The sequence below is a fragment of the Schistocerca nitens genome, chromosome 9, assembly GCF_023898315.1.
Source record: "Schistocerca nitens isolate TAMUIC-IGC-003100 chromosome 9, iqSchNite1.1, whole genome shotgun sequence".
Classification (NCBI taxonomy): domain Eukaryota; kingdom Metazoa; phylum Arthropoda; class Insecta; order Orthoptera; family Acrididae; genus Schistocerca; species Schistocerca nitens.
In genome coordinates this window covers 208,744,795-208,762,571 of record NC_064622.1, presented here as the reverse complement: position 1 = coordinate 208,762,571, position 17,777 = coordinate 208,744,795, and the positions used below count along the sequence as shown (strand labels likewise).

Here is a 17,777-nt window from a genome sequence, read left to right as displayed (position 1 = left end):
GGTATACTGCTCTTATGGCAGACATATGTGTAGCCTATCAGTGTTTTTTTCGATCATGTGCTGGAAATAATGTGAACGATGATGACACAGAAGAACTTCTTGATTTCACATTTACAATGGAAAATAAAGTATTAGCCTGACTTATCTGTTATGTATATGAACATACAAAAATTCTTAAAAAATACTAGTTGTTAAATAATTTTCAAAATAAAACCTTAAAAACGTATTTTGTGTTCTAAATTATTTTCAGGGAGACACAGTCATAAACCATTTACGACCAGATCGTAATTAAAATGACCCTCAACTTAATATTACATAACAGAAAGAAGATCATGTATTTTACACAAGGTTTGCAATGTATTAAAGTATAATTAAAAGCGAAAAGGAAGTGTCTATTTTGTCTTCAACATTTTTATACTTCCATGAAACTTTAAAGTCGCTATATCTCAAAACTAGTTGAATGTGGCTGATGACTATATCTCTCCAACCCCTTCAAATCATGAATATGTGTATAACAACAACAAATCATTTAAAAATAAAGATTAATATTTGACTCTTAGCATCCCTGTGCTAGTTAGTAGCTGACAACATGTACTTCTTCACATACAATGTCTACACCCATCACCTCAGTGTGTCATGATTGGGTATAAAAATGTTGTATTTTTGTATTACAGTTGTGTTGCTTACTTAATGTTATATAAGGTAAACAGCTGTATTATTCCTTGACCGACTTGTTAATTTCCAAGTAATATACTGGTCTGAAGATGATCTGTCTATGACTCAAACAAGTTACCAGAAAAAGAAACGCCATTCGCAATATGGGCTGACTGTTTTCGTTAAATGACAATAGAAGATCGCTGTCGTTTCAGTTATCAGTTCCACAAATAGTATCCTTTTGCTTAACATTTAAGTAATTTAGCGTGATATGGACGAAAATAATGGAACAAACAATGTGTCATACTTCATTTCATTCCCAAATATGCAAATACGGAGGCTAACTCAACTGTTCCAATTTTGTTCAAGAGAAGAGCAGTTTGTATCGGATTACTTCCGATATTAGAGAGGTAACTGGTTTAGAGAACACCAGAATAACGAAATGAAACATTTTCATTTGTTTCTGAGCAATCAGCTTTCAACTTTCGTTTTCTCAGTGGCCTTGAATTCCAAATTTGACAAGAGGAACACGATGCGGATGTCATAAAACATGCACATTTGAAGAAAAGTAATTCACTCATTAATAGTAATAAGAAAACAGCACAGAATAGTATCAATAATATGCATCAATTTTATCCATGAGTAATGAACATCTTAGAAATCCAGTTCGATAATGCCAAAATGCAATTATTGCGTAAAGGAGGCATACATAACATTGTAACTAATTTAAATAAGATTAATAGTAAACCATTATTGCAGATCTGAGGGTTGCCGCTAAAACTGCTAAACATGGTAAAACAGAAGAGTCCAAGCTTTCACTCCAATCTAAGCAATTTATTGAAAGTGAGGAAAACAAAGAATATCTAGTAGTAACCTCAATACCTTAGAAGGTATAAATCCTAAATTAACAGCTGACGAACCTATAGTAACTAAAGCGGATAAAGAGAACACAATTCTCGTTATTAGAGAAGAATACATAATCAAAACCCACCAGTTCATTAATGGAAATTATACCTGTGAAGTTACTAAGGAGTCTACCACAATGTTTCCAACTAAAATCCGAAAACCAATTGATGATGGTAATCTTTGTTCTTGCCAAAGGGAAGAGGTATGTTTGAAATTGATGAAGTCACAGTAATCTGTACTGGGTGCCAACCCCAGTTGCATAAGTGGGGTATCCATCAACGTTCGATCAGTTCAGAACTACATCAGCTACCCACTTCATCAGTTAAACAAAAAGTTTAATAACATTTTAAAGACAATACACACATAGGGCTAAGGTATGAACGAGTTCAGACAACGTTTAATATTGATATTCCTGATGATGTGAGGTTTTCATCCTTAGACATGTAAAATCTTTATACTAGCATTATGGTTCAAGAAAAAAGAAATATTGTTAAGGCCAGTTTGACGAAGCGTAATGTGGTGAATTCCGGAGAACTGGTAGAATTCATTGAACTTCCTGAGAATTTACTGTATTTCAAGTATTTTTCGTTCAAAGATAAGGTATATTGCCAGGAAGATGGATTGGCTATGGACAGTTCCCTGACTGGAACGGTAGCTGATACCTTACAGTTATGTATCATACTGTTTAAACATTTTCGTCGCATCCTCAGTTACATTACACAGCTGAACATTAATGTGATAAGCAAATTAATTTTCTTGACTTAACTACTACCAATCGTAGAGTAGGGCATTATTTTGAAGGTTTAAAAAAGCCTACTAAAGATGATGCTGTTATTAATGCCAAGTCTTGCCATACTCATACCTACATATAAAAAGCATTTTTCCCTACTATGATCCACAGAACGTCAAACCCTGGACTCTAAGAAGACTCAAGAAGAAAATTCTGTATTGATGTAAACTGTAGAGCAAACGATTACGGCACTAGTTAGGTTGATGTAATTATACGTAAAGTGAAACTAGGACCTCCAAATACACCGACCATAGAAAGAACAATTTTCGTACCGGTTTTCTTTAAGTTTAATACACCCAGCATAAACAGGCACTTTATTCATCAATAATATATTCTCCTTCGCTATTTACAAGTCTGCCAACGTTAGGGTACCTTTTCGATTCAGCGACTGCAGAAGTCACGTGGTTTTGAGGCGTAGAACTCGTCGAGCTGTGTTCGGAGCGCATTTTCATCCAGAAATCAAGTTCCAGGACGTTTATTCGATAGATATCGGAAAAGATGAAAATCTGAGGGTGCAACGTAGGTGAATAAGGCGGGCGCGGAATGACTTCCCAACCCAACAGCTGTATAGCGTTCTCTGTCAGTCCAACAGAATGCGGGCAGGCACTATAGAGGAGCAGCATCGCTTCACGCGGTCTCCCTGGTCGTTGTTATGGACTGCGTCTGCAAGACCTCTGGTTTGTTGACAATAAATGTCAGCAGTGATCGTTACACCTCAAGAAAGCAATTCGTATTATACCACATAGTCGCTGTTACAAAACATGCGCCGGCCGCGGTGGTCTCGCGGTTCTAGGCGCGCAGTCCGTAACCGTGCGACTGCTGCGGTCGCAGGTTCGAATCCTGCCTCGGGCATGGATGTGTGTGATGTCCTTAGGTTAGTTAGGTTTAAGTAGTTCTAAGTTCTAGGGGACTGATGACCACAGCAGTTGAGTCCCATAGTGCTCAGAGCCATTTGAACAAAACATGCGCCGGTCGCGGTGGTCTCGCGGTTCTAGGCGCTCAGTCCGGAGCCGCGCGACCGCTACGGTCGCAGATTCGAATCCTGCCTCGGGCATGGATGTGTGTGATGTCCTTAGGTTAGTTAGGTTTAAGTAGTTCTAAGTTCTAGGGGACTGATGACCAAAGATGTTAAGTCCCATAGTGCTCAGAGCCATTTGAACCATTTGAACAAAACATGCATAACGTTATATTTCGTGGATGCACGAGGGAGTTGATGTTTTGTTAGGGCTCAATCAATACTTTCTTTTCCTTAAGTTAGTATCAAGACATCATTTCCCGTCACCAGTACGATATAGGGTGTAAATGGCCGGTGTTGGTCACGAGCCCATTGATGACGAGCAATCGTAGAACTACAAGTGGCGACCCGCTGATTTTGGTGTATTTGACTTAGAGCACGCTGTACCCACACACCCGATTATTGAACCTTCTCTATTGCAAGAAACTGTAACATGTTTATGGAATAATCACAGTTTCTCACGTCTGCCAATTCTCGAGTACACTTACGTGAGTCATTGTGGTTAATGCGTTTCAACGACCTTCATCAAATCCCAAAGGTCTTCCTGAACGTGTAGACTCACTAACGTCAAAACGATCCTCCTTAAAACGAGGAAACCATTTTCTTTGTGTGTTCTCTCCAGCGGCATTATCGCCGTACACTGCTCAAATGTTTCTGGCGTCCTCCGCTACTGTTACTCATCTACTGAACGCAAATAAATCTTTCTGTTTCTTCACTTGGCACTCCACATTCTAGCGCCCATAGCTTGTAATATTACTGGGTTTCGAATGCTCTGTATATAAAATATTTGTCATAAAAGAGAAGAACCACCATCGAGCTGTAATTGGTAAAATGTTACGCATCACAGCGCAAATGTTAGGAAAAGAAACATTTTTGTTATGTGCGTCTGCACAAAGACGCGAGTCCATCATTAACTGCTTCAAATAAACACTATGACCCGCCGAGCGCAGATATGTAAATAATTGCTGCAGCGCTCGATCCTAGTAAGATACGAAACATATGAATCATAAAAATTTTGTCTTTTGTTATGATTAGTTCTAGAGACTTGGTTACCTTTTACTGTTTCGATGCTGACGTGTTAAGAAGTGCAGTATAGCATCGCAACAAGTTTTATATAATATTTGTGTACCAGTAACGTAAATTTTCGAACGAACGCTTCGATAAACAGTACGACGCTATGAAATATTCACGCGTATGTAAGGAAAATTAATTTTGAGAAAATATTGGACATAGAAGAAAGGACGTTGTCGTAGCATGGAATGTGCGTAAGAAGTGCAAAATGTAAGTTTCGTATACCGTGGTTATTTGTTCCTACCAGTGGTATGGATTATTTCAGAATATACTGATGTCTTATGATGAAATCCCTTTCTTTATTCTTTCATTTGAGTAACCTCAGTGTTTTTCGTATGCAAACTATGCTACAGGGCAGCTCTTTACTGCGGTATCTTGGTTGTTTTCAGGAGCCTACTAATATATTCAATCGCAGATTTGATAACCCTTACCATAATCCCCTTTCCTTCATCCATTTCCCTTTCAACATTCAGTTGGGTCCCTTAGATATTTGCATCGAAAAATCAGATTGCGTGAAGGCAATTCGGGTTAAATCTCAGGTTCAAACCACCTTCGCGTAATCAAACACTATTCCTCCTGCACACAATCGAGAAGCGACGCAACGCAGTTCACAATATCTGCTCTCTCTCTCCAACCTGCACCAAAATCGGTAAAGAAATTACCGTGAGTGCAATATCTAGTATAATTACTATCACCATACCACATTATATACAACTTATAAAAATATATTTAAAAAAATAAAAATATAGAGATATAAAATTTTTTATATCATTGTAGAAGCTACACTCACTATCTTCAATACGTGGATTATTTAGCAAATAAAAACCTTATAAAAATATATTTAAAAAATAAAAATGTAGAGGTATATATATTTTTTATATTAGCTCCCTTCACATCTCCAATATGCGGATTATTTAGGAATAAAAACTTCGGCATAAGTTTGTCATTATAGATTGCCTTCACAGAAAATCATCATAACAGCAGCTTCATTCTGAAAAACTTACAAAAAATTTACGATCCAAGGTACTGGCCATTTCTGACCACTACTTTCCCTCATGTTTCAGGCAACGTACGAATCCAGAGGAGGAAGAACTGGACGTCTTTTGAGAAGATCCTTGATCCAATTTGGCACTTGTTCACACGGCGGAAGTCGTGACCAGCCAGACCGTTTTCCATTCATCGAAAAAGGTGGTAGTCAGAGGAAGCAATGTTTGGAATACACGGTGGGTGAGTTAGAACTTCCCATTTCAAGGTTTACAAGTATGTTTTGGGGGGGGGGGGGGGTTCGGCAAGAGGTAGAGCCTTCTCATACAGTGAAATCACCTTTTCATGTCTGTCGATGTGTTGTTACTGTTTATCTTTGTCACATCAATTTTTTTCGACAATCATATCCTATGATTGTTTTCGTCGGTTTCAGCAGCTTCGAAGACCTTCTCTCTTCCACCGCCATGCCGGACTTCATGTCAAAAGCACCGTTCTTGAAGCGTTGAAACCACGTGTGCACATTCTTTTCCTGCCTCATCATACGTCTTACCCAGCTGCTTAAGAGCTTCGGCCGGGCTTCCTTCATCATGGAAGCAGAAAATTAAAAACTGCTGCAGTTGATGAGAATTGGCTCGTAAGTTGAAATATTCAGTCAAAAATAACTTTATGATTAAATCAGTATTCAACTATTATTTTGATGGCGTTATGTTTGCAAATAACTAATCTTACTTTATTACACTAAAGACCTACCACTTACCGCTAATGCCATCCACTGCAAAACGGTGGAAGTGAGGTTGTGACCTAATACGTTTTATTTTTGTTCTGTAATTATGTTGCTTACTTAATATTTTATAAGGCGAATATTAACATTATTCCTTCCCTATATGGATAATTTCATAGTTAAATACTGATCTGAAGATGGTTTGTCTATGACTGAAATCAGTTCCCAGAAAAGTAAACGTCATTTGGTATCTAGAGTGATGGTTTTTGTTAGTTTACGTGAAAACATCGGTGATTCAGGACTCCCCTCGATAGGCCAGGGGTGCACTACGCAAAGTTCCTCGTTTTGCAGATATAACTGCCCACGTCGTGTTGTACCGACTCCACTGTAGCTTGAATAGATCTTTGTTTTATATGCCCGACTTCTAATTTCACCACACAAGTCTCCAGGGTTGAGCAGTTATTGCCCGATGACGACAAGTAACACAGTTTATTAAAGCGGAGTTCGCCGTTATTAATTATGTTTTTGGATTTAATTTTATTACTTGTACAGAGACTAAACATTCCTTTGTTTAACAGCACGTCGTCAAAATAAGTATTAAATGCTGATGTCTTTGCAATACATAATGTCAACTATTGAGTTAAAGTTCGTACCTATTTTGCCATTTTAGAGAACCTTAAGCGCTTCTGCTTCTATAGTCTCAGTATCAAATGTACACTAATTTCAATTTACTTCCTATCTCAGTTCAGTATTTAACACAAATTATATATCAATGTCATTTCAGAGATATTACGTCGGTTCCACACTAACGGAATAACACGTAATTGTCATTTAACATGACTTTTATTAATAATCCTTTTCTTACGACGTAAATGTTAATGAATGATCACTATCTAGGAGGAAAGAGGGATTGATCCTAATCATGAGATAATAGCTTTTAATGAGCCCGCAATCGTTAATTAAATAAAAGGTCACGTTCAAGGATGATATGCGAACAACTTTCGTTACGTCCGTTTTCACGTATCTGTCAAAACTAATCCTGTCGCCCACAATTCAAATTAACACTGGCGTTAACCCCTTTTGTCGGAACATCGAATCGTAACTACTATGTAAAAGTTTATTCTAGTCCCCGAATTAATTCCTTTCAGATACGCGCACGACCGAACAGCAGAACGGAACACAAACGACTTGTTTTAACATCCGAACAACGCAATGACGTTACATTACGACAATGTCCGCCCAATGAACATCTCTTTGACTTTATCTTCTCTACTCTGCTTAGTTAAATTATTCCTAATTACAATGTATTCAGCTACTTAACGAAAACATCTAACAAAAAATCCCAACGTAAAAGATCCGTTATACAGAGATCTTGTGAAATGCACATGAAGTTTTTTAGGCTAGGCGGTAGTCTGATGTACTCCGATGAACACTCGCAAGTCAATTCGCAGACAGCGAAATCAGACAGCGTTCAGGGTAAATTTTATCAGTAAAGTGTCGAAGTATTCGTAACAAAGTTCCTGAATCTATTGCCTTTCAGGGAAGTTCTCGCCCTCACTTTATTCTTGGGGCCGAGAGCTGGCCGAAACCCGAAGTAGAAAGCTCCGAGATATTTGGCGGGTGATGGAATGTATATCAGGAAGACAGATTATAACCCTAGAGTGGGAAGTGTTCATTACAGTTGCCAAAATTTTTGTCTATTTACTAGATTAGATTAGATTAGTACTTGTTCCATAGATCATGAATACGACACTTCGTAATGATGTGGAACGTGTCAGGTTAAGAAAAGGTGTCTATACAAGATATTACATTACACAAAATATTACACGACACTTAATATTTGATTTTTTTGTGGGGGTTGGGGAAATTACCCACTTACTGTATCCAAAAATTCATCTCATTAGTAGAAGGAGTTGCCATTAAGAAATTCTTTTAATTTCCTTTTAAATGCTATATGGCTATCTGTCAGACTTTTGATGCTATTAGGTAAGTGACCAAAGCAGGATAATTTACCCCCTTCTGAGCCAAAGTTAGATTTAACCTTGAGTAGTGAAGATCATCCTTTCTTCTGGTGTTGTAGCCATGTACACTGCTATTACTTTTCAATTCGTTTGGACTGTTAATAACAAATTTCATAAGCGAATATATATTGTGAGGCTACAGTGAAGATCTCTAGCTCTTCAGATCTCTAGCTCTTGAGGTCGAATTTGATTCGATCAGTGAAGTTATCTAGTCGCTTATAATGGGTGTAGGTGAAATCAAGATAATTGTAGGATATTTTTACCAGTCACCCGATTCCTATGTGACAGTTCTATATTGCAAATAAGCAGATCATGCAATACTAGTTTGAGGCGACTTTAACCTACCGAGCATAGACTGGAACGTACCTGTATTCACTGTATCCATGCACTGAGAAATAACTCTGACCCGTTTTCCGGAAACTGTTTTGAGCAGTTAGTTTGACAGCTTATTCGCAACAGAAAGATCTTAGATCTTGTAGCAACAAAGAGACCCGATATTACCAATGGCATCAGTATAGAGAAAGGGATTAGTCATCATGATCTCATCATTGTGACCATGGTTACGAAAGCTAACAAATCAGTCAAGAAAGCTTGGAGAGTGTTTTTGATAGATATTTCAGATGACCAGTTGTTAGCATCTGACTTGGACAATGAACTGACATCATTTTGTTCCGGTGTGATGGATGTAGAGGAATTAGGAGCAAAGTTAAAACAGATTATAAATCGTACTGTACAGAAGTATGTGCCTAGTAAGTGGGTTAATGCCAGAAGATACCATCATAGATTAACAAAAAAATGGTTCAAATGGCTCTTAGCACTATGGGACTTAACATCTGTGGTCATCAGTCCCCTAGAACTTAGAACTACTTAAAGCTAACTAACCTAAGGACATCATACACATCCATGCCCGAGGCAGGATTCGAACCTGCGACCGTAGCGGTCACGCGGTTCCAGACTGAAGCGCCATAGCTTAACAAAGAAATTCTGTTGCACTCTCGGTTCATAAGAGAAAGCGCAAGTAAAGACATGTAAAGTTTGGTAAAGATTTGTCTGTCTTTGAAAACGTGTATGTCCGAAGATTTGAAGTACTATCACCGCCATATCTTAGGAAAAGATCTAGCCGAAAAACCTAGCAAATTCCCGTCCTATCTGAAATCACCAAGCGGGTCTAAGGCTTCCATTAAATTTATTAGCAGATGCGAACATGCATAACCATCAGTTGTTTAGTGTAATGAGACAGTGAGACTTTGTAGCTCACCGGGACTCGAACTCGGATTTCTCGCTTATCGGAAGCGGTCACCTTAACATGTGGCTATCCGTGCGCCACCGACGGCCAGACCTGTACTTCAATACGTCGTCTACCATGTATCTACAACCTGTACTCGCACAACCGTTATGTACGATTCCTGTACAGATGAGACATTTAACTTGACACTCGTTTGCCCGAAGTCGGCGGATAAATAAGTTATTACAGTTCCGAAAGATCTTTGCATAGTAATTCGAAATAGCACAGGCACTTCAGTATAACATTTACCTGCCGAGTCCAGGCAAGTGACTGTCAAGTAAAATGCCTCCCCTGTAAGGGAATGTACTCAATGGATGTAGGAGTACAGGTTGTAAACACATGGTTCACGACATCTGGAAGTTTGGGTGTAGCCCTGCGTCGTGTTCGGGTAGAGAAATGGTAAGGCGACCTCTCGCGATGAGCCGGAAATCCGGGTCCGAGTCCCAGACGGGTACAAATTTTCCCTGTCATCATTCCATTATACAGCTGATGGTTATCCATTTTCACAAATAGGAATTCATTTAATGTTTTCCAAACCAGCTGCAGTCGCCGCAATGCCTGTTTCTCCAGGACACGCATGCACGTCCGAAGGAACCTCGCATCGTAATTCGAAGAAGTACAGTCACTGAAATATCTTATTTAAGATGTCCGTTAAGTCACGCGTTGACCAGTCTGTTGTGGCAGTAAAAGGTAGGAAAACGACAGCCGAAGTTTTAAACTGAAAAAGTTGCTGTCGTTCACGTTAAACAGTTTCACTAATAGCGTGCAGTCTCTCTTCTCGTTGTTGTTGGTTGGTTTGAGAGAGGGGACCAAAGAGCGAGATCACCCGTCCCATCGGTTTAGGGAAGGACGGGGAAGGAAGTCGGCCGTGTCATTCAAAGGAACCATACCGGCATTTGCCTGAAGCGATTTAGCGGAATGACGGAAAACCAAAATCAGGATGGTCGGACGCAGATTTGAACCGTCGTCCTCCCGAATGAAAGTCCAGCGTGCTACCACCGTGCCATCTCGCTCGGTCTCTCTTCTCGATAGCCAAATTGTTAATTCGCGTTGTTGCTTGTCAGATGATAGCGTAGACGTTGTACATAAAGTGCACAGCGTCCGATTTGGACCTCGTGGCCAAAATTGGAAATAAGTTTTTTCCAGCATAAATAGTTTCAACATTAACGCATTAGCGTATCTAACAAATTTCGCTGCCATACGATAATTAGTGTCAAGGTCCGGTGTGCCGGCCAGTCTGTGGATGTTTTTTAAGGCGGTTTCCCATTTGCCTCGGCGACTGCGGTCTGGTTCCCCTCATTCCATCTCAGTTACACTATATCGGCGATTGCTGCGCAAACATTGTCTCCACTTACGCTTACACCATAATTACTCTACCACGCAAACACTGGGGTTACACTCGTCTGGTGTGAGTCGTTCCCGAAGGGGGGGGGGGGGGGACTCCACTGGGAGCCGAACCGCACAATAACCCTGGGTTCGGTGTGGGGCAGCGGTGGGGTGAGTGGACTGCTGTAGCCTGTTGTGGGGTTGTGAACCACTGAGGGCTAAGGCGGGGACGAAGGCTCTCCGTCGTTTCTAGGCCCCCAGTTCAATACAACTATCAGCTATGACCTATAGTCACATCCGATGGCTCCACAGACCAAGACGCCAGGAGAAATACCACCATGCCACTCCAAAACTTTGGAAGTATGGGGCCTCTCTCCAGGTCACCGTCGTATTAGCCGACGATTAACATCTGGGATAGTGCTCATCCACGATTCTTCGCTGAGCATAATACGTCGTCATCCATCAGCAACCCATGCTTCTCGGTCACGGCAACATTCCAAACGCAACCGTTTGCATTGTGACAGTTAACAGTGAAACTTCCCCTTTGAAAATTTACGAATGACAGTGCTGGAAAAACACTTACGTTATTTGATTTTCAAACAGCTGAGCAAAATTAAACGTACTGAGACAGTTTTCTCTTTACTTATTCTGATCATTTCTGAACTGACGCTCAATATTTTAGCACAACGCATTCTGACTTTCAATAATCCCTACAAAAGAATAGCCCTGACTAACAATAACCTATACCCTTCATGAATCACTTACCTCACAAAAATCTTCATTACTTGAACTACTGCAATACAGTGAGCGCCAATAATGCCATCTAAATAAAAGATTCTAGCTATTGAAGGCACTAACTACTGATAGGCATATAGTTAGCAAATGAAAGATTTTGATAGAGAACAAATAATGTATTTGCCTTAATAGTGTTCAAAACGCATAATATATACATAATTCGTGGCATCGAGTTTTACAAATTTCCTTTTCCTGACGGACACACGTCCAGATCGTCCACTCATATTAACTTCTCAAAACTCTGGCATCTCTCTCCCCACATCCACCACTGCTGGCGGCTCACCTCCAACTGCCCACCGCTATGTGCTGTTCACATCCAACTGCCCAGCACTACACTAGCGAATAATCCAGCAATGAGTCCAACCAGCCACAGACTGCACACAGCGCAGTCAGCGATTTTCATACAGAGCGCTACGTGGTGGATTGAGTGATATTGAAATTATTGTTAACAAGTTCGGTTTAGGCAGTATATATGAATAACAAAAGATTCGTTTCTTGGCGCCCAGCGTGGTAGGTGAATCCCCAATATCTGTCAGCTGCAGTACTATATGGCTCTTGCTCGCCCGGCTGTTCTCATGCTATGTGGCCATTTCGCGCGTCGTTAGATGAGTCTGACTTGTGATCCTACCTACTCGCTAGCCTCCCGTAATAGAATCTTCCTATACTGTGCCCTAAAACAAAGCATTAAAACTGTAATAATTGTGGACAGAGATGTGGCATAAACGCCACAGTACGTCCTCCAACTATCTCCTGCCCACCAATAGTCCAACAACCTCGGCGAGGACACTCGACGTGTCTGAGATCCAGGGGCCGTTCAGTAGACGCTAAATGTGGAAACCGTTATTTAAACGAAAAGGTAGAGAGTTTAGCACTTACTTTCAGTCAGTTGAGAATAGATAGTGAAACTTCCGTATTTATTACATTTTTACAGTAAATAGGTGCTACAAACGGTTCAAATAGCTCTAAGCAATATGTGACTTAACATCTGAGGTCATCAGTCCCATAGACTTAGAACTACTTAAACCTAACTAACCTAAGGACATCACACATCCATGCCCGAGGCAGGATTCGAACCTGCGACCGTAGCAGCGGCGTGGTTCCGGACTGAAGCGCCTAGAACCGCTCGGCCAATAGGTGCTACATCGCAGCTGACTTCCATCGTTGGTTGAATGGTTTATTTTCTGCGTTAAGCAGTAAGACTATGAGTTATTTGTACTGATAAGGTATTTTTAAAATGATAACCATAACATATGTAGAGAGATGGAGAAAGTGTTAGAAAGTTGTTGCCGAGTATTTTTTTCAATTATAGTTGCGATTCAATACAGGCGATTACTATTAGCAGCTCTTTTCAGATTTTTTGCCGTCGATTCCAAAGTGAGTACTTGGTCAAACATTATTACGTGCAAAAACACACTTATTTACCGCTTATTTAAGTAATCACTTAGTGAAACACATAATAAATATGATTGTCATGTCATATTACCTACTGTGTAACCCGTCACCTTGCCCTTCATTATATTTAACTATGTACATGGTGAAATAATTAGTGAGAGCAATAATTATAACATACCACAAAGCGTAAAGCCATTATTAGCTAACTCTTATTCTCAGGCTCAATACTTTTTAACTTGAAAACAGGTAAACGGTGAAATTACGTTAGAACCGTTCTTTTCACATTGTTATTAGATCGTCGTCTTCGTATAACTCGTCGCGTTATTGCTGGAACTAAATTTACATATATCTCTGCTTACAAAACGTGTGAGAGGATGCCTTTCATATAAAGATAGACAGTATTTCATCTTGATTCTCGCACGAATGGAGAGTGGGGTCACTGAATGCTCACATACCTCTGCAGAATTTATCGGCTAACGATTTCTAAGTTTTTACGGAAGAAATATTTGAATGGCCTAACAAGATTTTGGAATTCTGTGAGATATTACGTGCCAGTTCATCCTGACATGTTTCTAGCGATGAAACATATCATAGTAAACGTCACCAGCCGTAGATCTTGCTGCTGTGATATGGTTAACGTGCCTCAGCGACACAGATAGCCGTGCCATAGGACGTAGAGGTTTTTTTGAATAGGGCAAACAAATATAGTGCACTTGAAGAGGGGCAGCAGCCTTTTCAGTATAAGTAACAGTAATAGTCTGGATGATTGATTGATGTGGACTTATAATATTAACCTATAAGAGCTTGCTGTGTGCGTACGATGAACCCCTGAAACCAAGGGGAAATTACAGGCGTTATATTTTCCGTGTCTTCGCAGCTCTATCGTGTGGTTTAGTGATGATGGCAACCTCTTGGATACGATACTCCGAAGGTTTTATAGCTCACTATTAGGATCTTCGGGCGGGGACTATTCATAAGGATGTTATTATCAGTAGAAATAAAAATAGCTTACTACGGGACGAAGTGTGAAATGTTACATCACTTAATGGGGTAGGAAGATAAGACAGTTAAAAAGGGAAGTAGATAAGCTGAAGTTCGATTTATTGTTAATTAGGGAACTGCGTTGACAGTAAGAACAAGGCTTCTTATCAGGTGAGTGTAGGGTCACTAACAAAAAATCATATACTGGTAATAGATATCTACAGCTCGTACAGATACCAGACAGCCGTTATAAGAGTTGAAGGTCATTTAAATGAAGCAGTAGTTGACGAGGGAGTGATTTGTTATTTGTCTGTACATTGATGCTGCAAAGGAAACCAAGAAGAACACGGAAAGTTCCAGGGAGAAGAAATAAATACTTCGAAGTTCAGTCTTGACATTATAATTCGGTCGGAGAATGAAAAGTATATGGAAGATCCATTGAACTGAATAGATAGTTATAAACTGAACGTGATGAAAGTAATACAAGGGTAATGGAATTTAGTTGAACTAAACTGGGTGATCCTTAGGGAATTGGAATAGGAAATGAGACTCTCAAAGTAGTAGATAAGTTTTGCTGTTTGGGCAGCAAAATAACTGATGATGGTCGAAGCAGAGTATATAATATGCGGGCTGTGATAGAAGGTAACACAAGCAGAAGCTTTAATTTTCTACAAATCCCTGTGTGTGGTGAGTGGGGCGGAGGAAGGGGGTTACATATTGTAAACTGAGATTAGGGAGTGACTTCGTAAGCAAGTTCAGTCGCACGTGGATTGCTTTAGTTTTGCACAGATGGCATCTAAGTCTTGCGTATCCTACTGCCAGCTTCACTTACCACTGACCCCCTCCTCTCTCCCCTCACCATCAACCACCCTTCCCATCATTGCAAAAAAAAAAAAAAAAAAAAAAAAATTAATGTGCGACGTGAATGTGAACCAAGGTATCGAGATCAGGTTACCCACAGGGGGAAAGAACATAGTATTCGTACCGAAGTACCAGATTTACCAGATTTAGCTACATTCATTCCGTCATTCGTCGAGCAGTCGGAGGACCGTTACACATTACCTCTTCTGCACATTCCTGATGCCACTGAGTGTTCACTACTACCAATCGTTTAAGGCACGGACGCCGTGTGGTCTGCACAGAGGCTTCGCCGTAACCTAAAGGCCTCTCGTATCCTAGTAAACCCCAGAATATCTGTGGCCCGGGAAATTAGATAACGGCCCCAATGCGCACAGCACCTGATATTCTTCCCACACACCAACCACACTGATGAAAAAAGAAAGGCACTGAACTCGCATTTGACAGAAAAGAACGGGTACACCTACGTCTAACCACAGTAATTTATGTTTACCTAAAGAAATTAAGGCTAATATCACGATGGTTTCTGGAGTCAATTTTCTCCACCATAGTTCCGCAGACCATACATTTTCTCCATCTCTGATGACACTGCTCTCCAATGTAACTTACATTCTGCCTTCATTCCGTAACAAATATCACAGAATTAACTTGTATTCTACTAGACATCATGCAACTGTTTTGTAAGGACATCTTTTGTAGAGATACAGCTGTTGCCAAGTAACTTGTCGTTTTCTTCACTTACAACAGAGCCTATATAATATTTTCGCTTTGTATGGCCTTGCATTGTTCTCCTCACTTATTTATATCAAACAACTAACACCGTTTGTTACTTACTAAGCGCTTGATTGAAATACGCAACTCTAAAGCCATCGTCAGTGTATGTTAACTTCCACATGTGACATTTTACTAGACATTACGGCATGGTTTTCTTACGATAACACCGCCTCGCTTCTGATTGTTCATCAAACTAGACACCAGGAGATTCTAAATTTTGATGCAGAGTACTGTTGACCAGTGCAGCAAGCATTATCGTGTGTGGGGTATCCAGATTCGTGCAAAGTAAATTATTCAATTTATCTAACGTACCTGAGGATTTCCTGGTGATTTCCAATGCACTGACACAATTCTTCGTACATTTTATCATCACAAGTATTCTCCGTCTGATAGGCCATGACACTGGGCCCTTTTTCTAGTTTCACTTCAGTGTATTCCGGTTTCAGACTGGCAATGCGCAGTGTAAGAATCTGCATCTGCGCAGCCGTCAGGATCATGACGGTAGCGAAGAGTAAGTCCACGCCGTTGCTGATCTGGGTTGCGAACGTCGCTAGCACGCACTGTACGACGTACGACAGCTCGTAGTAGTTGGTATTGTTGTCCCACCCGTGTTGAGCGAATGGCAGCCGCCGGTCTTCTGGTTGCGCAATGATCGGCATGGGGTACCACACAGGGTACTGCGAGAACATTAAGAACAGCAGTCCTAAGGTGAGGCGGCAGGCACACCTTTGCGAGCCCTTCCAAATGTCAGCCAAGACAGGGTCTGCAGAACAGAATTCAGTTTGCATGGACACCAGCTTCTCCACATGTCGAGCCAGCGCATAGTAATGTCGCCGATTGGGCATGAAAAAGACCATCTTGGCGGTGCCGCAGGCATTGGTGAAGGTGCTAATGAACACCATCGTCATCTCATCCATGTCTCCCCAGCAAAAGTAGAGGGACAGTAAACTCTCTACTGCGTTCCAGATGCCCAGTACGAGGATGAAAGCGCCGTACATGTTAAACATCCAGGAACCAGGGAGTGGCCACGCACCACAGAACCACAGATGGCGGATGTTCAGCTTGAGGATCGACTGCCCGCTTTCCGCCCAGGACAGTGGCTGTTCCATATCCTCTGGTAATCCTCTCACCATCTTGTTAGTCCAGAAGAGCCGCTGACTGTCGTTTCATTCGTAAGACGATTAAATCAGACAAACAAGCGACAGCTGGTAGGGGTCGCTCAGCCACTTTACATCCACTGTCATTACAGCGACCTTATATATGCATGAACGCAACTGCTACAAATAGCCGGCTTGATAATGAGTTTTAAGTAATAGAGTGATGCTGAACATTGTAAGTCTTTATTTAAAGTCTTATACAATTAGTCAAGAATTACGTAATGAAAGCAATGTAACACGACAGGGGAAATGAAAGATGAAAATGGTTTGCTCGTCTAGCCCTGCATTACAGAAACTGATCGATCAGAGCAATTAAAAGTAACGACTTCACTCTCTCTCTCTCTCTTTTCGGTGTCATTGAGCAAATCGTCCGCATTTAAAAGTAAATACAACGAGCATTTACCTGAAATACGTGCTGAAAACCAGCCTATTTCCATGTTTCCAAATGCATTTTTTATGCCTTTGAAAAACTGGTGGTGCCTAATAGAAGGTGCCGGTAAATCGCTTAAGTACTTAGGATTGAGTAAACAGTACTTAGCGCCAATCTGTACCTGTCTTGGATAGCAGGTGCGCTCGTCAATCGCACAATTTCTAAGCCTTTAGGAGACAAATTCGGCCCACACTAATCTACATGAAAGGGAAATTCTAGATAAGGTAAACAGTAGTCTTCAGTTCCATAGCAGCGTCCTAGGAAATTGCAGTTTCTAAGTAAAACATATTACTTAGAGAGTTGTTGCTTGGCTGATACTGGTATACACCTCAGTTGTACACCAGGTTTGACAATGACGGGATGTGGAGTGTTCGCCGAGACGCGTCACTAATAAAGTCTGGGTTGTTCAGTTGCCTCTAGAGAGCAACAACGATACTTAACATGTTTAATTCTTAGACCATAGATACACATACTTTGCGAAGTGGAACGACAGTTTTTTTCCAAAAACAAATAGCAGAAATCAAGCATCGATTTTAACAGCTGAAGGTCTTGTATTAGTATTGTAGTAAATCTGTAATGGGCTGTCGAATGAAACCGAGACAGATGGAAAAAAAATA

General features: G+C 40.6%; 1 protein-coding gene across 1 annotated transcript in view; it reads right to left on the bottom strand.

The window, feature by feature from the left end:
- The window catches only part of LOC126204102 (odorant receptor Or2-like), an 83,086-nt gene extending 66,380 nt beyond the window's left edge, over positions 1–16,706 (bottom strand). The window contains exon 1 of the mRNA XM_049938519.1: positions 15,886–16,706. Coding sequence (XP_049794476.1) covers positions 15,886–16,706 — 821 coding nt within the window. The remainder of the gene's footprint in view (positions 1–15,885) is intronic.
- Between the last annotated feature and the right edge of the window lie 1,071 nt (positions 16,707–17,777).